This window comes from Stenella coeruleoalba (genome assembly GCF_951394435.1).
Source record: "Stenella coeruleoalba genome assembly, chromosome: 10".
Lineage (NCBI taxonomy): Eukaryota > Metazoa > Chordata > Mammalia > Artiodactyla > Delphinidae > Stenella > Stenella coeruleoalba.
The window spans coordinates 90,383,511-90,406,563 of NC_137156.1; the positions used below are offsets into that span (position 1 = coordinate 90,383,511).

The 23,053-nt window shown below is 36.8% G+C and overlaps 2 protein-coding genes across 17 annotated transcripts in view; one reads left to right on the forward strand and one right to left on the reverse strand.

Annotated features, from left to right (window-relative positions):
- Positions 1 to 23,053, reverse strand: part of LOC307193527 (uncharacterized protein) — a 730,787-nt gene that overhangs the window by 398,643 nt on the left and 309,091 nt on the right. For 12 of the 13 annotated variants that reach the window (XM_079935632.1, XM_079935641.1, XM_079935643.1 and 9 more), the window contains 3 exons: positions 20,864 to 21,001; positions 10,766 to 10,839; positions 8,132 to 8,267 (listed from right to left, as the gene is read on the reverse strand). The gene's annotated coding sequence lies outside the window, so the exon portion shown is untranslated. Of the gene's footprint in view, positions 1 to 8,131; positions 8,268 to 10,351; positions 10,414 to 10,765; positions 10,840 to 20,863; positions 21,002 to 23,053 lie in introns of all 13 variants that reach the window. The other variant, XM_079935638.1, reaches the window with a different exon arrangement.
- Positions 6,903 to 23,053, forward strand: part of CNTN6 (contactin 6) — a gene marked incomplete at its 3' end in the record, with an annotated part of 232,143 nt that continues 215,992 nt past the window's right edge. For all 4 annotated transcript variants that reach the window (XM_079935626.1, XM_079935627.1, XM_079935629.1 and 1 more), the window contains exon 1: positions 6,903 to 7,052. In XM_079935626.1, coding sequence (XP_079791752.1) covers positions 6,998 to 7,052 — 55 coding nt within the window. In that variant the 5' untranslated portion in view covers positions 6,903 to 6,997. The remainder of the gene's footprint in view (positions 7,053 to 23,053) is intronic.

Below are 23,053 nucleotides of genomic sequence, written 5' to 3' on the forward strand. Positions count from 1 at the left end.
AATGTTCTGAACATGTTTAAAGTAGGCTAGATTAAGCTATGCTGCTCAGTAGGTTAGGTGTATTAAATGCATTGTTGAATTACGATATTTTCAACTTATATTGGGGTTATTGGTGCATGACCCCATTGTAAATCGAGGAAGATCTGTACTTTCTTTCAATTCTGAAATTCATTGAAAGGATGATTTCTTATCACTTAGAAAACTAATTTCTTCACATTGGTCTCTTTCAGCAAGACTCCACTGCCTCAAGCAAAAGCCATATGAGATAGACTATTGATGACTAGGTTAAGTTGTACAGCTTGGTTTCGCTAATAAGAAAATGTGTAGAAATGATTCTAACTATTTTCATAACAAACATATTTGCATTTATTTCATGCTGTTAACAACTTAACATGTAATCATGTCTCCTCGAAGAAAAGAAGGAATGTTTCTTCTATGATTGCATTAAACACGCTGTGTTATATCTTTCTGCTAATCTATCATCTATTATGACTGCCTATTTTGAGAGCTGGCATAACAATTATCATAAGTGATTGCATTATATTCTGAAAACAAAGACTGTGATGGCATAATTTATCTTGCTACTTTGCCTGACTTAAAGGCAGTTGGGGTTTCCTAGTCTAAATCAGATTTTTCAGATCATAAATATTTCATTTTTTAATTTATTATTGATTTAGTTTGATAGTAAATAACTCCATGAATGCTGAGGTTGGAAATCTGTTGTAAAATTATTAAGCATCTTCCCTTCTATCTGGCCACAGATTTTTATCATACTGAAATAAAACAGTGGGGCTACCTGAAGAAAATGGATTTGAGATTTTTAATTTATCTAGTGCAGTTAATTAAGTGGTCAATTAAAAACAAAAGGGCAATTAGTGCTGAGCACATTTGTTCTGATGATGAACATGCCATCTGAAAATGGATCTTAATCTCTGCTATGAAATTCTTCAATGTCAAAGCAATGTTGCTATAAGTAGAGGAAGAATAAGCCCATTAGGAGTAATGCACTTGCAACAATGATTTCCTTTCATGTTAAAGCAGCACAGTTAATACACATAGAGAGAAGCTGGCAATATTTTAAGTAATATTCCTCCATTGGTCATTATATTACCCTGTATTTATAGTAACCATTAAAGCCAATGAGTAGTTCCTTCTTTTTCCTACTACCAAAGTGAGAAAATCATTTCAGATAATGCAAAAATGGCAAGAAATAGGTACAATATGTAATAGACCTGAGGATTTTTTTTTTTTTTTTTTTTTTTTTTGCTGTACGCGGGCCTCACTGCTGGGGCCCCTCCCGTTGCGGAGCACAGGCTCTGGACGCGCAGGCTCAGCGGCCATGGCTCACGGGCCCAGCGGCTCCGCGGCATGCGGGATCCTCCCGTACCGGGGCACGAACCCGCGTCCCCTGCATCGGCAGGCGGACTCTCAACCACTGCGCCACCAGGGAAGCCCGACCTGAGGATTTTTATACACTGTATGTACCGATTAACAAAATTGTCTGTCACCCAAATTGGTATCACATAGATGTATCTACAGACATTAAAGAGCATCAAGTTGAGACAGTTAGACAAGAATAGCTCCCCATGTTTTTCTTCTGTCATTCAATGTGATGTGTTAGGTTATCTTAGGCATTCTCTGTAGCTTGTAAGTGTAGTTATTGAGTACCAAGTAGAATCCTTCATGAGCCCCTTTCAAAGGCTTGTTACAAAACTGTACGTGCACATCCACCCACCGTTTTGTTTAAGCAAATGTTGCTAGTTCTCAGTGCAAAGAGAAGTTGGAAGGTACTTTTGTCAAAGCTAAACAGCACAGATGCATTCCATCTCTCTTTTGGTAGCACCCATTGTCTCCCATGTCTGCTGGACACACCACAATTTAACCTGGCAACAACCTCCCAGAATTACTCTATTACCTAAAGTCGAGCCAATACTTAACTTCCTAATCATTCCTGGTTTACAAGCATTTGTAGCACATTCATAGACTGATGAATGGTTTTATGGCCAAGAAACAGATTGAGTGATGGCTTTCTATTTGAAAACAAAATGGGTTATTCTGAACCAAATGAAGGAAACATTTGTGTTGTGTGGGTTAAGAACAATCAGTCTTAGGTACAAACTCCCAGTCCCAGCAATCATCTCTAAACTCTTCTCTCCTGTGCCATCTGGGGGGGGGGGGGGGTCAGATGCTGATTGGGGACACGTGGTAAGAAGATATCCTATTAAGGTACGATACAGTCCGAAGCTACTTCAAAATCAAGACCCATTTATCTTTTCTGTTAAACGTGCAATTCTTACTGAGTATGTATGTATACATGGGGTTAGAGAAATAGAGTTCCACATTCCTTTACCTGAAATCTTCACAGCCAAATGTTTTTAGACTTTAGAATATATTAGACCAGAGATCAGCAACAGAACTTCCAGAAGCCCTAAGGTTATAACGGGCCAGATAGTAAATATTTTCACTTTTGAGGGCCATATGGTCTCTGGCACAACTACTCAACTCTGCATTTGTAGCACAAAGGCAACCACAGACAGTACATAAATAAATAGGTATGCTGGGTTCCAGTGAAACTTTACTTACAAAAACAGGCAGGAGACTGAATTTGGTCAGAAGACTTCAGTTTGCTGATCCCTACTTTGGTCTTTAGAAAGGCAATGTTCAAATTTACATGTATTTAGACAATACCTTCAGTGGGCTGAACAGCTCTATCATCAACCAACACTTTCTGTTCAACAGCAAAACCTAAATATTCATGCTAAGTTAGATGAAACAGAATAAACAACCTCACATTAATTTGGTACAGATTTTACCACCAAATTAATTTTGCCACTCAACTTACAAGGGATTTCAACTTTCAGAGATTTAAAAAAAATTGGGGGGGGCGATTACAAGAAAGAGATTGTGTACCTACACATATTCTTGTGTTGAAGTGTTTGAAATTATTACTTTTGCACTGAGAAATTCCATGAGAGGAAAAAGAAACACATATGGTCTGGAGGGGACAAGCTTGTCCAGTAATAACAGAACAATAACCTCAGCAGCTGGGTTATGAACCAAGACACCCACTTCTTCAGGCCAAAATGATATTTAAAGATTGCATGGTTTATAAACCTCATCTAAAACAAAGTGCTGGTGATGCATTTTTGAAACTTTTTTAGAGCTTCGGGAAGTTCTTTTAAGTTAAGTTTATATACTGGCCTCCTTTATTTTGCCTCAAGCAATCTTTAGGATTCTAGGAACCTAGAAATAATTCCTGTGGCTATTTTGCGTGTCAGTGCCCAGCATAAATTTTAGCTACTGAATATTTCTATCCCTTTTTCCTGTGAGTAAATAACCAGACTCTTCTTATCTAGATTGTTCTCATTGAGCCAGTGTATTCTCCTTCCTCAGGCAATTTAAACTTTTACAAATGGAACTTTTACAAATGGCAACTGATGCATAAATATTAGCTATTTAGGCGATCTTTATAGAGCACTGCAAAATAAAATATCTCTTGGACTTGGCCCTCATTAGAGGATGTTGATAAGCAATCAGATGATAAAGGAAAAAATGTGCTATGAAGTTAGATACCTGGTTGAATCAAACAATCTTCGATTATCAGAGCTGGAAGAAATCTAAGGGTGATCTCTAGGTCAAACCCTTCCTTTTTCATAGGAGGAAGCTGACAATCATTGTGATTATAAATGAAACACCCAATATTAATAAGCTGGTTAAGAGAAAGACAGTAGTAGAAGCAAAGTCTCTAGATTCCCAGTTTAGTCTTTTTCTTGATAATACTAGATTGGTTGGTTGTCAAATACAAACCAGACACTTACTGAATACCTATGAGCTCTACATTACATGCCATACCATGTATTAGGAGCAAGCATTACATACAGCTTTATCTTCAAGATAATGTACAACAATGCTGGCAATATAATGGAGTCTTTGATAAATACGAGGCTCAAGGGGTATATATCATGTCAGTTTGCACTGGAGTCTTTAAGAAAAACTTTATATAAATTCAGGCTGAAAAATGAATACACTAGTCAGATGATTTTGTTTGCAAGAGACAAAAAAAATTACAACCCAAACTGGATCGGGCAAAGAGTTTGTCTTATTCACTCACATCTGGGAATTCCAGATCTTAAGCATGGCATTTCATAATGTCATGATATCAGCTATGACTACAGGTTCTTTAGATGGAGGAACACAACATAATAACACTCAGATATGTGAAACTGGGATATATGAAGCAAAACTCTTGTTTCCTACAGATCCAAATGAGAGAAGGGGTATTCACAGAAGTATACCCAGGGACAGGATAATAGCAAGCTGGGACTTATGTATGACAAGTATGTATGGACAGGATAAGAGCAGCTAATGTATGGCAAGTGAGGTAGTGTTAGCTAAGTTTCGAGGGCATCCTTGAGATTGAGTATTTTGAATAATTCTGTCAGCCCTAGGAAGAAGGGCCATTCCTTGTTGTTAGGTAACTGGAGGCCTCTGGAAATTGCTTTGTGTGCATTATAACCCAGAAGTGTCAGGGCCTGATAAGGGAAGAAGTTGGGGTGGGGACTCAGCAAACTATCTGCTAAGGGGAGTTGAGAGTTTTTAGCCATGCTTTCAAAATTGGGTCAAGACAGGACTTGCAAAATTTTGTATTACATTGGATCAACAGATTATATCTTAACAACTTTACTGTCTTAGTATTATTGACAAATGTCTTGGCTTTGTTGTCACTGGTTTGGCTTAGGCTACATGCCCATCCTTTTACAAAACATTGTAGCCAGGGGAATGAATTCCTGATTGACATAGCCCTGGTCACATCCTCATCCCTGGAGCTAGGAGGTGAAAGAAATCTCACTCTCATTATATGGACTGAGGGTGTGTAGGGAGATGGTTCCTAAAAAAACAAAAACAAAGACAAAAACAAAAAAAACACAGAGCTTTTATCAGAAGAAGGGGGAAGAATTGTTTGGTCGGAAAAAATAATGAATGCCCATCAGATAAATGGGTAATTATAAGTTTTTACTTTTTACTCTACCCCTTCCATTCTCCACATCAGCTAGTGATGTCTATACAATGTATATTAAATTCAGTCTGTCCTGCTTAAAAATCCTCATTATAATGTGGAAGTACAACATCCATACTCGTCAACATGGCCCACAGTTTAACCTATTTGTCCTTCTCCAACCTTGTCCTTCTGAATAGCAAACTGGATCTTTGTCAGGTCTTTGAAAATGCAAACTCAGGCCTGCTTCAGGACCTTGTCACGCTCTCTCCCTTTTGCTTAGACAGCTAGTAGTCTCCTTCTACATCTTACCTATCTTAATCCCTGCTCTCCTATGCTCCCTACCTCATGTACATGTACTCTTTGCCTGGCTAAAGCATACTCATTTTTCAAGCCTCCGTTCAAAAATACTACTTGAACCCCACCTCATAGATCTCATTTGCACTTGTTTTCTTCAAAGTATTACCATATTTACCACACCTAACTATTTATCAGTGTGTGTGTGTGTGTGTGTGTGTGTGTGTTTGATTTTGCTGTTTTTCTTAAAAGTCTGTGTCTCTTAAAAGATGGCAAGACCTCAAGGGTAGAAATGAAGGGTTTTAGATTCACTACTAACACCAAAGTACCTAATGTCTGGCAGAGAATAAGTATAAATAAATAAATATTTCTTGAAAAAATATAAATTAATGAATGGATATAGTGTATAATTTCACTTAAATATAAGGGGTTAAGAGCTTAGAACCTGTGGTGTCAAAGAGAATGCAAAGATGATGTAAGATATGACAGAATTTCTGGTAGGACACTGTCAAATCAGCATAGCATGTTGACCTGAATATTGTTTATTTTCTTTTTGATTTTTATTCCTAGATTAAATTTGAAAGCATTTAACTTGGATTTCATAAAGACTTAAATTTGAATATGGTCCCTGGGGTTTAAGTTGAAGTAACTAGTAACAGAAAGAAATTAAAGATTTTTACAATTTAAAAATATATCAGGAAATGATCAAAAAAAATTTTTTTTTACTAGACTTACACTTAAAATCCACATGCTTCCAAGAGATATTTGAAGTTGCAAGACAATATATTTACACTAAGTTAAAAGTTTCCAAAGGGTCCTATCATTTGATATAAAATAATTTTATCAAATGTGACCTACGTGAGTTTATTCTATACTTTTTTGAGATTATGAGCTTTATGAGCTGCTTACTAGATTTCACTTTTGGAGTAAAGGCTGAACAAACACTTTATCTTGATTTCATTTATCACTGGAAAGCTTAAATGTCAAAATAAATTAGAGAAAATTGTGATGTGATCACAAAGGAAATGTATGTCTCACACTTGAAAGATAATACTTCCAGAAATTGAGTTCCAGCAGAAATTTTATACCACAATATTAATTTTAGTTCTAGTAACAATAGGAAAATAATGTTTCCCAATGAATATATTCTCAAGATATTGAGAATAATACTGATTAAAAAAAAACACTTAAAAATCCATGAAATGTATAAAATCATTGTTAATATATATAAGATAAGAGTAATATTTTACCTTTTTCCTAATGGTGTAAAATCAAAAATAAAAGTCACCAACAGAATTGTGGGAGTTGATTTAACATGTTTTTAAACCTCTCTAACATTTCAAAAAGAACTGAATTTAAAATTATACTCATGAAAGTTTTAATCCACATAGAATACATTCAATTGAATTGTACTCCAGTCCATAAACTACTACAGCAAATGACATGTATTTCTGAGGTATGAATTGAAATTATGGAAATTTACAAACTACACATATATATATAAAGTAGACCTTTAGGTTGCTTTATTTAGGTTAATATTTTAATATCAACTTGAATGAATATGCAACAATTCATACATACTTTACAATATGCATGTTTGTATATCTGTCATTTCATGACATTTTTTTTTTCTTTCAGACTGGAAGATAGACATTTTCTTTCCGGCTGATTGTATGGGAGAAATTTTGACCTCAGAAAGTGGAAATGAGGTTGCTTTGGAAATTGGTAATTCTGCTGACACTCATAAATACTTATGCAGGTAAAGTGTTCTATTTTTATGAGTTTTGTTCAATAATCTATTGGCATTTTATTTTTTTCTGCAGGGGAAGCAATTTTCAAATACAAAATACTTATGTTATTTAAATGACTAAAATGATAAAACTTTGAAGGTAATCTCTATGGCTAATATAGAGAGTTTAATCCTTAAAAAATAAATCAAGTGCCATTTTTAACAGAACTAAGATTATTTCAATTATAAATTGTCACATGAAATTTTTATAGTAAAAAATGTGATTAAGTAATTTTCTTATCAATAAACAATGAAGAATATTTCTTTTTTATTTCCTTTAGAGTGGTCTTTAAAAATTAAAATAGAAATGTATATTTCCCCTCAAATTTAGAATTCGGTATGGATAAAAAAAGCTATATTGGTATAGAAGAAAAAGTAATATAGAATTTCACATCAGAAGTAGAATAACTTTAGAAATATTTTTCTTTGCATTTCAATGATATATCCTTTCACTCAACTAAAATATATTAAGTCTGTGTATCAGTTAGCTTTTGCCATGTAATAAACCATCCCACATCTGAATGGATTAAAATAACAAATTACCATGTATTTAGTTAAGTCTGTAGGTTGGCAATTTTAAATGGGATCAACTAAGCTATTCTTTTGATTTTGCCTGAGTACTTTACATCTGTGGTTAGCTACTGGGTCACATCTGGGATCTGGCTAGTCTAGGATATTCTCAGCTGAGACCACTGGGCTGTCTCTGCCCTGGGCCAAAGGTTCTTTCATCCTTTGTGAGTCTGGCCTCCTTCACATAGTGCCTGCTCAGAGTTCCAAGAGAAATCAGAAGTATGCAAGTTTTTTTAATGTCAAGGCTTGTTAACTAACACAATGTCATTTCTGCTGCATTCTTTTAACAATTCCAAGTCACATAATCAGTCCAGATTCAAGAGATATGAAAATATCCTGCATCTCTTGATAGAAAAGCCACAAAGTTACACTGTAAAGGGGCATGGAAACAGTAAAGGGGATACTAGTAGCTGTATTTGTACATAATCAACCATAGTCTATTAAGAACACAGAATTCTGTTCTGAATTTTCAAGCTTACCTATGTGAGTTGCCACAGAGCATGGATATTGTCCGGGTCATTTGATTGCCAGAGCAGCTCTTCTATTACAACACACTGCTTCCCATCAACTGTGGTAGTGGATACTATTGAAGTTTCCAATGTTCATGACAAAGCCCTAATATATTGGGAGAAACACAGGAACAAACATAGTAACTTACAAGCCAGAAACACAGTAATTGTAAGAGACAAATATTTAATGACAATTATAAGAAGTGGAAAGATTTCTAATCTTAAAAGCTATGAGAAGGCTAAAATATGCAGAAAACAACTATTAGAATCAGAAAACCATTTAAATAAAAGTATTTTTACTACTAGAGAATCTAGTGGCTAGAAGTGCTACAGCCATATCATGTTTATTCAAAGTTATAACATTATTTTGATTCATGTCACTTCTAACTCCCTGTAACAAAGAATTAGAGTTAAATAACAATATTTTTTTTTGTAATAGATGAAAAAAAAAGGCTGCATCAAGGTGCCCCCAAATTATACATATGTGAATAAAAATTATATTTCTACCCTCAAGTTTCAGCTTCCCGTCAAAATTTAACATTAACAGTTTGCCCTTTAAATATCTATATTGAATCAACACAGTATCTCTAGAAGAACTTTTATGGTAAAAAAAATAAATTATCATTTTCAGAGCACATATCAGATCTGAAAAATCCTCCAGTTCTTCTGTTAACTTTTATTTATTGAAACCGTATGTGATTCAACATGTCTTTTTGCTTTATCCTAAAGGGAAAAATAATCATATATCCTTGGTGTACAATTTTCTTGTGAAAGAACAGATTGGATCTTTTTTTGTAAGCCATAGCTATTTAAAGAAGATAATCTGAGCTAAACATTGCCCCAGAGGTAAGGATGCTGATAATGATATACACAAGAGAGTATTACTTTAAATCTGCTTGGTTTTTTTAGAGATTTCATGGTGTGTCTCCCTACTTGCAGATACTATGCTAGTTTAGAAAATTAGATTCTCTAATGATATACTACTCTTTCTATGTGTATATGTAATATCTTCTTTGTTTTTCTAAAACTTGCCTTTGATTCATTCTGAAAGGCCAGCAAATCTTTCACAATTATGTGCTTTTTCCTTCCTATTTTTACGGTTACAGTCTTTTCAAAATGTTAACATTTTAAATCTCTCCACGCTCTAAATTAAAATTTAAAATTTTGCCCCCAATCTCTTCTGTTTTTCTTCTTCTTCTTTTTTTTTTTTGAATTAACTTTACTTCATCTAACTCCTTTACTATGAACATTGGCCTTTAGGCTTTTACCATGAACCATAATCTACCCAGGCACACTTTATGGTTCTGGAACATTTTTGAAGTTATGGGTATTTAAAAGTTCTATTGTTCTATTTTAATATTTTTAAAATATTATGAGAAAACCATTTAATTAAGAAACATGATTGCTAGTTATATACTCTTTTTTTTTTTTTTTCTTTTTCTTTTGTGGTACGCGGGCCTCTAACTGCTGTGGCCTCTCCCGTTGCGGAGCACAGGCTCCGGACACGCAGGCCCAGCAGTCATGGCTCACGGGCCCAGCCGCTCCGCGGCATGTGGGATCCTCCCGGACCGGGGCACGAACCCGTGTCCTCTGCATCAGCAGGCGGACTCTCAACCACTGCACCACCAGGGAAGCCCACTAATTAAATACTTTTTAATTATTTCATTAATGTGTGTGGTAGGCTAAATAACTGCCCCCAAGGATCTAGGACCTAATGTCTGGATCTTGTGACTTTTACATTAAGTAGCAAAATGGATTTTGCAGATGTGACTAAGTTAAAGATATTGAGATGGATAGTTTATCCTGGAATAACTGAGTGGGAAATCACAAACGCCCTTGTAAGAAGGTGGCAAAGGGGGATTTGTCACAGAGCAGAAGGCAATGTGATAAAAGAGGAGAGAGAGATTTGAAGATACTATGCTGCTGGCCTTAAGTATATAGGAAGGGACCATAAGCCAAGAAATGAGAGAAATGAAGCTCTAGAAGCTGGAAAAGACAAGGAAACAGATGTTTTCTCTTTTGGAGGGAGTATGGCCCTGTGGATACATTGGTTTCCACCCTGTGAAACCCATTTTGGACTTGGGACTGCCAGAACTGTGAGAAAATAAATGCGTGTTGTTCTAAGCCACGAAGTTGTAATTTTTAGAGAAGCCATAGGAAACTAACGCAACGTGTTTTTTCCTCACTAACCTTTAAGTTCCAGGAGAGCTGGGCCTCTATCTTCCTGGCACTTGGTAGGGATTCCGTAAATACTTGTGGAATGAATGAATGAATGAATTAGATCCAATGCATTGGTCCTATTTGGATTATCATCAAGTAGAAAAGGTTTAGTCATATAATTTCCTCTGAGGAATAATTGTTCCGGTGTATCCCTGTACAACTGCCCCTATGTTATGTTATTATCATAGAATTTTAGAGATGAAACTCTAGTAACATTTGAAAGTTTCGAACTATGTCCTATTTGAAAGTAAATTTCAGGAGAGCAGAGATTTCCATCTGTTTTATTCTCTGCTGTTTCTCCATCGCCTAGTATATGGTTTGTAGATATTTATCAAATTAATTAAATAAAGCAATTCCATTCAATTCAACAGATAGTTTTAGTACCTTAGATGTGCCGGGCACTGAGCTAGATATTGACCTTCACCAATAAGAGGGCTATGGTCCCTGTCCTCTTCAGCCTAAAAATGGAAACAAACAAGTAAGTCAACAATTGCAATAGAGAAAGTACAACTTGCTATTTGAAAAACATAGTAGGGAGCATATAACATGGAAATGTTCTAAGAGGACATCTGGTGTTTTTGTCAACCCTCAATCCATTTCTGCTTCCTCTGATAAAGAATATTTGATTTTTATTGGGAAACCAATCTTTCCTATCAGTCTCTGTAGTTTGAATGAGATTGGTATAACCTCATGATCAGCCAATTGGCATATTCCATCCTCCCTCACCATACTATTTGGTTCAGGATATATTATATCCAAACAAATCCCTGGGCTTTTGCTAAATTAAAATGACAGAAAGACATTGCATCTGTGCTGTTCTAGTTAGTATAAAGATGTACCAAGGACTGCAATGAAGGAAGAGTTGGCCTGGAAATGAAATTCACACAGAGGCAGAACAATCCAAGGGAAGAAAGGCACAATTTCTTAACTTTATCTTTTGAACTTTAAGCAATATAAACCAATAAGGTGCCCTTTTCCTATTTTAGGCCAATTTCCATTGAAATTCTGTCCCTTGTGATGGAAAGAATCTTGTCTAATACAGGTTTAAAAATTGTTTTTAACGTATGTTAGTGAACATTAGTGAAGGAGTTAGATTAGAAATAGAATTCCACTTGAGATAGATATCTACTCCCTGCTGGGAATGAGGAATAGAGAAAATAAAGGAATGGAGAAAAGGCACAATATTGCCTGGAAGGATAAAAAGCATCAAGAGGCTTAATATAGACTCAGAAGGTTGATTTTCAGCCCCCAAATTACTGAACCATCTATGTCTCAGGGTTGGAAAAAACATAACATTAATGGGGTAATTGGAGACCACACTGATCAATGGAGGAAAACCGACAACTCTGTTTTCTTTTCTTGTAGCCAAGAAAGTTTTCATGAAGTACGGGAAGTTTTCATGAAAAAATATTTTATGCTTAAGTAAATAGTAAATGAAGTGGCTGGAACAAATCTGTAGGGTATAGCAGAAGCTAAAAAAATCATGTAGGATCAGATTTTGTTGATGTTAGAATGTCACATGCGTAGGAAACCCAAGGTTTACCGATGTGGTTAAGTGTTAAATTTTCCAATGGTGAAAAAAAGGCTCAGAATGTACTATATGTTATTATTCATTTAAGTCTTTCATCTCACTATGATTTTCATATAATATTTGATAAATTATAGACAGATTTCACAATTTAAGTCCAAATCTTTAAAAATTCGATATTTTTTTAAAATACTAAATACTTGATTAGCAAGGTAAAAGTAATAATCAGCTAAATCTTGTGCTATATATGTTATGAGTTATCCAGGCTTAGAGATGGCACAAGTTTAAACCCAGAACCTCATAAAAACTCTGCTGTCCTTAAGAGTAGTGTTAATGAAGGTCAAATGGCTGGTATTTTAGACTCAAACCTAATAGGAAATAGCAAACATCACTAGTTATAAGGGATTTAATAATATCATCTTAAGAATTTCCGCCTAATAAATTCTCTTTTAACTTTGTTACTTTAAGAAAATATTAAAGCTTAAATGGTAGTTTTTTAAACAACACATTTGGTTCATAAATATATGTGGCTCATTTGTGTGCCATTTGTATTTCTTTTCCTATGGCCAAACACTTTTGTCCATATCTTGTAAAACTATGACTGAACATCTCTTTGGTTAGTCCTGAAGAAGTACTGCTTATGCAGTATGAGACTCAGTTTTTCCAGAGAGAAACTGAATAATTCAAGGACGTGAACAGGAAGCTAGTCACATTTATTGGCAAAGCAGGATTAAAGGCCTCCTGTAGGCATGTAACTATTGTATTATGTCATCAGGCCCTAATGAGCCACTTTCTCTCACTGTATTAATTACTCTTGAGGAACAAACTGAGACTAAAATTATAAGATGTTGTTCCTGCCACTATTTTTATGTAATATCTACTGATAAATGTAGTTATATTATTTTCAAAACTACTCCAGAGTAAATGATTCTTAAAACTTGAATCAATTTGTTTCTAGGGATTATACCAATGAAGAAAAAAAAAAACAAAACTGTTTTGTCAGTGTTTTTGCACAGCATCCCATTTTACAAATGGAGTAGCCTTAACGTGAATCTGGAGAAAATGTACCTTCTTCTAAATACTCACAATCAGCGGTCTGTGATAAGGGGACATTGAAAAGTATGTATGACTGCTTGAATTTTACTCTATTTCAAACATAGTTTCTATTGAACTGAGAACCAGAGTAATTGAACTAGCTGACAAAGAAAGCCACAAGAATGGAAATATGCACTGTGACCAAGATTTCTTCAAAGAAGACGATGTTTCACACAGCAAATCCATGAAAATTGGCAGGTGTGATAAACCTGCTTTACTTAAGGATCCCAGAAGCACATAATGGATATTCCTTTGGGTCAGAGTGTGATAAATATTGAGTACATCACAACCCACACTCTGCCTACAGTCTTGTTCAGATTTATTGTTAGCATAATAGCGCCTTTAGGAATGGAACACCAGGCTATATTCTTAAGTCAAGTCACGTCTTTGCAATTTCTACTGGAGATGGTCCAATTAACAAATGCTGAAAATCCATTTTTATGCAATGCCTACTAATAAAGGTAGCTATATGATAATCAAATCTTTTTCAAAAATAATTGATTCTTTAAAAAAATATTTTTAAACATCTTTATTGCAGTATAATTGCTTTGCAATGGTGTGTTAGTTTCTGCTTTATAACAAAGTGAAACAGTTATACATATACAGATGTCCCCATATCTCTTCCCTCTTGCATCTCCCTCCCTTCCACCCTCCCTATCCCACTCCTCTAGGTGGTCTCAAAGCACCGAGCTGATCTCCCTGTGCTATGCGGCTGCTTCTCACTAGCTGTCTATTTTACGTTTGGTAGTGTATATATGTCCACGCCACTCTCTCACTTTGTCCCAGTATATCCTTCCCCCTCCCCGTATCCTCAAGTCCATTCTCTAGTAGGTCTGCGTCTTTATTCCCATCTTGCCGCTAGGTTCTTCACAACCTTTTTTTTCCTTTATTTTTTTTTGGTTCCATATATATGTGTTAGCGTACAGTATTTGTTTTTCTATTTCTGACTTACTTCACTCTGTATGACAGACTTTAGGTCCATCCACCTCACTACAAATAACTCAATTTTGTTTCTTTTTATGGCTGAGTAATATTCCATTGTATATATGTGCCACAGCTTCTTTATCCATTCATCTGTTGATGGACACTTAGGTTGCTTCCATGTGCTGGCTATTGTAAATAGAGCTGCAATGAACATTTTGGTACATGACTCTTTTAGAATTACGGTTTTCTCAGGGTACATGCCCAGTAGTGGGATTGCTGGGTTGTATGGTAGAGCTATTTTTAGTTTTTTAAGGAACCTCCATACTGTTCTCTATAGTGGCTATACCATTTCCGCTAACAGTGCAAGAGGGTTCCCTTTTCCCCACACCCTCTCCAGCACTTATTGTTGTAGATTTTTTGATGACGGCCATTGTGACCAGTGTGAGAGGATATCTCATTGTAGTTTTGATTTGCATTTCTCTAATGATTAATGATGTTGACATTATTTCATATGTTTGTTGGCAATCTGTATATCTTCGTTGGAGAAATGTCTATTTAGCACTTCTGCCCATTTTTGGATTGGGTTGTTTGCTTTTTGATATTGATCTGCATGAGCTGCTTCTATATTTTGGAGATTAATCCTTTGTTGGTTGCTTCATTTGCAAATATTTTCTCCCACTCTGAGGGTTGTCTTTTTGTCTTGTTTATGGTTTCCATTGCTGTGCAAAAGCTTTTAAGTTTCATTAGGTCCCATTTGTTTATTTTTGTTTTTATTTCCATTTCTCTAGGAGGTGGGTCAAAAAGGATCTTGCTGTGATTTATGTCATAGAGTGTTCTGCCTATGTTTTCCTCTAAGAGTTTGATAGTGTCTGGCCTTACATTTAAGTCTTTAATCCATTTTGAGTTTATTTTTGTGTATGGTGTTAGGGAGTGTTCTAATTTCATACTTTTACATGTAGCTGTCCAGTTTTCCCAGCACCACTTATTGAAGAGGCTGTCTTTTCTCCACTATAGATTCTTGCCTCCTTTATCAAAGATAAGCTGGCCATATGTGCATGAGTTTATCTCGGGGCTTTCTATCCTGTTCCATTGACCTATATTGCTGTTTTTCTGCCAGTACCATACTGTCTTGATTACTGTAGCTTTGGAGTATACTCTGAAGTCAGGGAACCTGATTCCTCCAGGTCCGTTTTTCTTTCTCAAGAATGCTTTGGGGCTTCCCTGGTGGCACAGTGGTTGAGAATCTGCCTGCTAATGAAGGGGAAAAGGGTTCAAGCCCTGGTCTGGGAAGATCCCACGTGCCGCGGAACAACTAGGCCTTGAGCCAAACTACTGAGCCTGCGTGTCTGGAGCCTGTGCTCTGCAACAACAGAGGCCATGATAGTGAGAGGCCCCCGCTTGCCACAACTAGAGAAAGCCCTTGTACAGAAATGAAGACCCAACATAGCCATAAATAAATAAATAAATAAACAAATAAATAAGCCAAGCATTTGAAGCCCTTTAAAAAAAAAAAAAGAATGCTTTGGCTATTCGGGGTCTTTTCTGTTTCCATACAAATTATGAAATTTTTTGTTCTAGTTCTGTGAAAAATGTTAGTGGTAGCTTGATAGGGATTGCATTGAATCTGTAGATTGCCTGGGGTGGTAGAGTCATTTTCACTATGTTGAGTCTTCCAATCCAAGAACATGGTATATCTCTCCATTTATTTGTATCATCTTTAATTTCTTTCATCAGTGTCTTATAATTTTCTGCATACAGGTCTTTTGTCTCCTTAGGTGCGTTTATTCCTAGATATTTTATTCTTTTCGTTGCAATGGTAAATGGGAGTGTTTTCTTAATTTCACTTTCAGATTTTTCATCATTAGTGTACAGGAATGCAAGAGGCTTCTGTGCATTACTTTTGTATCCTGCAACTTTACCAAATTCATTGATTAGCTCTAGTAGTTTTCTGGTTGCATTTTTAGGATTCTCTATGTATAGTATCATGTCATCTGCAAACAGTGACAGCTTTACTTCTTTTTTTCCGATTTGGATTCCTTATATTTCTTTTTCTTCTCTGACTGCTGTGGCTAAACATTCTAAGACTATGTTGAATAATAGTGGTGAGAGTGGATAACCTTATCTTGTTCCTGATCTTAGTGGAAATGGTTTCAGTATTTCACCATTAAGGACGATGTTGGCTGTGGGTTTGTCATATATGGCCTTTATTAGGTTGAGGAAAGTTCCCTCTATGTGTACTTTCTGGTGGGTTTTTATCATAAATGGGTGTTGAATATTGTGAAAACCTTTCTCTGCATCTATTGAGATGATCATATGGTTTTTATCCTTCAGTTTGTTAATATGGTGTATCACATTGATTGATTTGCATATATTGAAGAATCCTTGCATTCCTGGGATGAACCCCACTTGATCATGCTGTATGATCCTTTTAATGTGCTGTTGGATTCTGTTTGCTAGTATATTGTTGAGGATTTTTGCATCTATGTTCATCAGTATATTGGCCTGTAGTTTTCTTTCTTTGTTACATCTTTGTCTGGTTTTGGTATAAGGGTGATGGTGGCCTCGTAGAATGAGTTTGGGAGTGTTCCTCCCTCTGCTATATTTTGGAAGAGTTTGAGAAGGGTGTTAGCCCTCCTCTAAATGTTAGTTTGCCTGTGAAGCCATCTGGTCCTGGGCTTTTCTTTGTTGGAAGATTTTAAATCACAGTTTCAATTTCAGTGCTTCTGATTTGTCTGTTCATATTTTCTATTTCTTCATGGTTCAGTCTCAGAAGGCTGTGCATTTCTAAGAATTTGTCCATTTCTTCCAGGTGGTCCATTTTATTGGCATATAGTTGCTTGTAGTAATCTCTCATGATCCTTTGTATCTCTGCAGTGTCAGTTGTTACTTCTCCTTTTTCATTTCTAATTCTATTGATTTGAGTCTCCTCCCTTTTATTCTTGATGAGTCTGGCTAATGGTTTATCAATTTTGTTTATCTTCTCAAAGAACCAACTGTTAGTTTTATTGATCTTTGCTATCGTTTCCTTCATTTCTTTTTCATTTATTTCTGATCTGATCTTTATGATTTCTTTCCTTATGCTAACTTTGGGGGTTTTTTGTTTTTCTTTCTCTAATTGCTTCAGGTGCAAGGTTAGGTTGTTTATTTGAGATGTTTCTTGTTTCTTAAGGTAGGATTGCATTGCTAAAGCCTTCCCTCTTAGAACTGCTTTTGGTGCATCCCGTAGGTTTTGGGTCATGTTTTTATTGTCATTTGTTTCTAGGTATTTTTTGATTTCCTCTTTGATTTCTTCAGTGATCTCTTGGTTATTAAGTAGTGTATTATTTAGCCTCCATGTGTTTGTATTTTTTACAGATTTTTTTCCTGTAATTTATATCTAGTCTCATAGCCTTGTGGTCGCAAAAGACACTTTATATGATTTCAATTTTCTTAAATTACCAAAACTTGATTTGTGACCCAAGATATGGTCTATCCTGGAGAATGTTCCATGAGCACTTTAGAAGAAAGTGTATTCTGTTGTTTTTGGATGGAATGTCCTATAAATATCAATTAAATCCATCTTATTTAATGTATCATTTAAAGCTTGTGCTTCCTTATTTATTTTCATGTTGGATGATCTGTCCATTGATGAAAGTGGGGTGTTAAAGTCCCCTACTATGATTGTGTTACTGTTGATTTCCCCTTTTATGGCTGTTAGTATTTGTCTTATGTATTGAGTAGCTCCTATGTTGGGTGCATAAATATTTACAATTGTTATATCTTCTTCTTGTATTGATCCCTTCATCATTATGTAGTGTCCTTCTTTGTCTCTTGTAATAGTCTTTGTTTTAAAGTCTATTTTGTCTGATATGAGAATTGCTACTCCAGCTTTCTTTTGATTTCCATTTGCATGGAATATCTTTTTCAATCCCCTCACTTTCAGTCTGTATGTGTCCCTAGGTCTGAAGTGGGTCTGTTGTGGACAGCATATATACAGGTCTTGTTGCTGTATCCATTCAGCCAGTCTATGTCTTTGGTTGGAGCATTTAATCCATCTACATTTATGGTAATTATCGATATGTATGTTCCTATTACCATTTTCTTAATTGTTTTGGGTTTGTTATTGTAGGTCTTTTCCTTCTCTTGTGTTTCCTGCCTAGAGAAGTTCCTTTAGCATTTGTTGTAAAGCTGGTTTGGTGGTGCTGAATTCTCTTAGCTTTTGGTTTTCTTAAAGATTTTAATTTTCCTGTCTAATCTGAATGAGATACTTGCTGGGTAATGTAATCTTGGTTGTAGGTTTTTCTCCTTTATCACTTTAAATATGTCCTGCCACTCCCTTCTGGCTTGCAGAGTTTCTGCTAAGAGATCAGCTATTAACCTTATGGGGATTCCCTTGTGTGTTATTTGTTGTTTTTCCCTTGCTGCTTTTAATATTTTTTGTTTGTATTCAATTTTTGATAGTTTGATTAATATGTGTCTTGGCATGTTTCTCCTTGGATTTATCCTGTATGGGACTCTTTGTGCTTCCTGGAGTTGAGTAACTATTTCCTTTCCCATATTAGGGAAATTTTCAACTATAATCTCTTCATATTTTCTCAGTCCCTTTCTTTTTCTGTTCTTCTTCTGGGACCCCGATAATTCAAATGTTGTTGCATTTAATGTTGTCCCAGAGGTCTCTGAGACTGTCCTCAATTCTTTTCATTCTTCTTTCTTTATTCTGCTCTGCAGTAGTTATTTCCACTATTTTGTCTTCCGGGTCACTTGCCTGTTCTTCTGACTCAGTTATTCTGCTATTGATTCCTTCTAGAGAATTTTAAATTTCATTTAGTTTGTTGTTCATCACTGTTTGTTTGCTCTTTAGTTCTTCTAGGTCCTTGTTAAACGTTTCTTGTATTTTCTCCATTCTATTTACAAGATTTTGGATCATCTTTAATATCACTATTCTGAATTCTTTTTCAGGTAGACTGCCTATTTCCTCTTCATTTGTTAGGTCTGGCGGGTTTTTCCTTGCTTCTTCATCTGCTGTTTCTCTGTCTTCTCATTTTGCGTAACTTACTGTGTTTGGGGTCTCCTTTTCGCAGGTTGCAGGTTCGTAGTTTCCGTTGGTTTTGGTGTCTGTTCCCAGTGGCTAAAGTTGGTTCAGTGGGTTGTGTAGGCTTCCTGGTGGAAGGGACTAGTTCCTGTGTTCTGGTGGATGAGGCTGGATCTTGTCTTTCTGATGGGCAGGTCCACGTCTGTTGGTGTGTTTTGGGGTGTCTGTGGCCTTATTATGATTTTAGGCAGGCTCTCTGCTAATGGATGGGCTTGTGTTCCTGTCTTGCTAGTTGTTTTGCATAGGGTGTCCAAGAGTGTAGCTTGCTGGTCATTGAGTGGAGCTGGGTCTTGGCCTTGAGATGGAGATCTCTGGGAGATTTTTGCCATTTAATATTTCTGGAGCTGGGAGGTCTCTTGTGGACCAGTTTCCTGAACTTGGCTCTCCCACCTGAGAGGCAGAGCCCTGACGCCTGGCTGGAGCATCAAGAGCCTGTCATCCACATGGCTTAGAATGAAAGGGAGGGAATAAAAAAAGAAAAAAGAAAAGAAGATAAAATAACATAAAATAAAGTAAAGTAAAATAAAATAAAATAAAGTTATTAAAATAAAAAGTAATTTAAAAAAAATTAATAAAAAGAAAAGAAGAAGAGAGCAACCATACCAAAAAACAAATCCACCAATGATAACAAGTGCTAAAAACTATACAAAAAAAACAAAAAACAAAAAACAAAACCAGACAGAGAGAACCCTAGGACAAATGGTAAAAGCAAAGCTATACCTACAAAATCACACACAGAAGCATACACATACACACTCATAAAAAGCAAAAAAACGAAAAAAAAAATATATCATTGCTCCCAAAGTCCACATCCTCAATTTGGGATGATTTGGTGTCTATTCAGGTATCCCACAGATGCAGGGTACATCAAGTTGATTGTGGAGATTTAACCCGCTGCTCCTGAGGCTGCTGGAAGAGATTTCCTTTTTATTCTTTGTTCACACAGCTCCTGGGGTTCAGCTTTGGATTTGGCCCCACCTCTGCGTGTAGGTTGCCTGAGGGCGTCTGTTCTTCGCTCAAACAGGACGGGGTTAAAGGAGCAGCTGATTCGAGGGCTCTCGCTCACTCAGGCCAGGGGGAGGGAGGGGTACAGAGTGTGGGGCAAGCCTGCGGCGGCAGAGGCCGGGCTGACGTTGCACCAGCCTGAGGCGTGCGGTGCGTTCTCCCAGGGAAGTTGTCCCTGGATCACGGGACCCTGGCCTTCGCGGGCTGCACAGGCTCCCGGGAGGGGAGGTGTGGATAGTGACCTGTGTTTGCACACAGGCTTCTTGGTGGTGGCAGCAGCAGCCTTAGCGTCTCATGCCCGTCTCTGGTGTCTGCGCTGATAGCCGTGGCTCGCGCCCGTCTCTGGAGCTCCTTTAAGCAGCACTCTGAATCACCTCTCCTCGCGCACCAGGAAACAAAGAGGCAAGAAAAAGTGTCCGGTCCAGACTTTTTCCCGGACTCCCTCCCAGCCAGCTGTGGCGCACCAGCCCCCTTCAGGCTGTGTTCACGCAGCCAACCCCAGTCCTCTCCCTGGGATCCGACCTCCAAAGCCAGAGCCTCAGCTCCCAGCCCCTGCCCGTCCCAGCGGGTGAGCAGACAAGCCACTCGGGCTGGTGAGTGCTGGTTGGCCCCAATCCTCCGTGCAGGAATCTCTCCGCTTTGCCCTCTGCACCCCTGTTGCTGCGCTCTCCTCCGTGGCTCTGAAGCTCCCCCACTCCGCCACCCGCAGTCTCCGCCCGTGAAGGGACTTCCTAGTGTGTGGAAACCTTTCCTCCTTCACAGCTCCCTCCCACTGGTGCAGGTCCCGTCCCTATTCTTTGTCTCTCTCTGTTTTTCCTTTTTTCTTTTGCCCTACCGAGGTACATGGGGAGTTTCTTGCCTTTTGGGAGGTCTGAGGTCTTCTGCCAGCATTCAGTAGGTGTTCTGTATGAGTTGTTCCACATGTAGATGTATTTCTGATGTATTTGTGGGGAGGAATGTGATCTGTGCCTCTTAGTCTTCAGCCATCTTGAAGCTCCTGCAAAAATAATTGATTCTTAAACCCTAAATGAAATTGCTTTTTAAGAATGATAACAAAATGTAGAAAAAAAATTGTTTTGTCAGCATTGGAAGGAAATGACTATTATGTAGACAAGATATTGTATAGGGAATGTAGACCCCTTAGTAGAAAGGAATGTGAGCAATTGCATTTTTAACCTGAAGTCTTTGAAGAAAAGGGTCAAGGATTCTATGGAGGTGATAACATCAGGTAATTTTTTTAATTTTAGGGGTACCATAAATAGTTATTCCACAAATTGAAAATAACATGGGGGATTGATAGTTTTTTTTTTTTTCCACTTAAATCTCTCCTGAGATTTAAAATCAAACTTCTTACCATGACACTAGACAATCTGACTTTCATCAACCCCTTCCATCTCAACTTATACTAAACTCCCCTTTTTCCATTATATTAGAGCCATTATTCTTTCTTAGGCTCCCAGAAGTTTCAAAATTGTTCCTTAGGGTCCTGCAGTTGCTGTTCAGTTGCCCAAAACAGTGTTCTCCAAATCTTCTCTTTCCATTACACCCACCTCAGATCAATCACCTCCATAGAATGACCTTCCCTTAGAACACTGTGGAGGAAGTCAGCACCTAGTCCCATCACTGGCCCTACTCTCATCAATCTTATTTTACTGTCTTCAGTGCACTTTTTACTGTCTGAAATTAGCTTATTTATTACTTGTCCATTTTCTTTCTACATCTTGTGGAATATAAGCTCTGCATAGATAAAACTATTTCCAGTCGTATATATGACTGCATCTTTCATGCCTAGAACACTGCCTGACGCATAGTAAGCAATCAATAAATATTTTGAAATAAGTGAATAAATGACTGACGTCTCAAAGTAAGCCCCTATGACTACTTAGGTGTAATCCAATATTCCCAAACAGTTATAGAATTTTATTGGATATTATTAGAATCCACTCTTAGGCATAAGTGTTTTAATCACAACACATAATTTGGTCTCAGATAGGTACCTTTTTGCTTTTAAAACAAATCATGATATACAATGAACACATAAAGCTACCCCTAATTTGTAAAGCTAATACAGTTTGCTCAGACACACTTGACCTACTCAGGCATAATGTTAGTGTTGTTTGTTCAGGAAGTAGCATATTGAACACACAGCCAGTGCTATTTTAATATTATTGTGTAGCAGATGCCCATTGATATTGTGTCATAAATAATATAAACGTTTAAAACCTTTGTGCTGTATTTTACCTCAGGATACATTTGTTCATTCCTTTTCCAGTTTGAGGGTCATCAGTCAAGCCAACCCCCCATTACTCTGCCCAAGACTTTTATAGTGGTCTCCTAAGACTTCTCCCTATTTCAAGACATCCTCTACATCCTTTCCAAGACATAGCTTATTGACACAGACTCCTGTGCAGACAAATCATAAAGCACAGCTGATTTTGTCATTACTCTGTGTCAAGACCTTCACAGATCCCATTTCCTATGAAGTTCAAACTGTCTAATCAAGCATTTAAATGCAATTTCCTTCAACAAATATTGAAAGTTCTCCAGTTAATTCAATTCCACCTGTGTCATGAGCCATGTCTTCCCTTACTCTCCTTCATGTATCCTTCATTTAAGTCAGACTGTACTACTAGTACGATCTCTGCAGTTTTTTTTTATTCCCAAGTCTCTCCTCATATGATTGTCTCCACTTGCATTGTCTTTCTTCAGATCGATTTCCCCCCAACTGAAGGCAAATCCAACCTTTCTCAGCCAAGTTCAAATGTGACCTCCACTCTGAATAATCCTCCAAGGAACCAATAATTTCCCTTTCTCCTTAACTCTTAAGAGGAATTTTATCATTTCCACACACTTTGCTTAAAAGATGTCATTTTTCTCAAATATATACTCATTCTGAGATATATATATATATATATATATATATATATATATATATAATTTTGCTCTTGCTGAAAATAAGTTAATAATCATGGAATGTCCAGTTCTAAAGGGAAAAGAAAGACTAACCTTTGATATTTGATTAGTTATATCTTTTACCTAGTGTTTTATA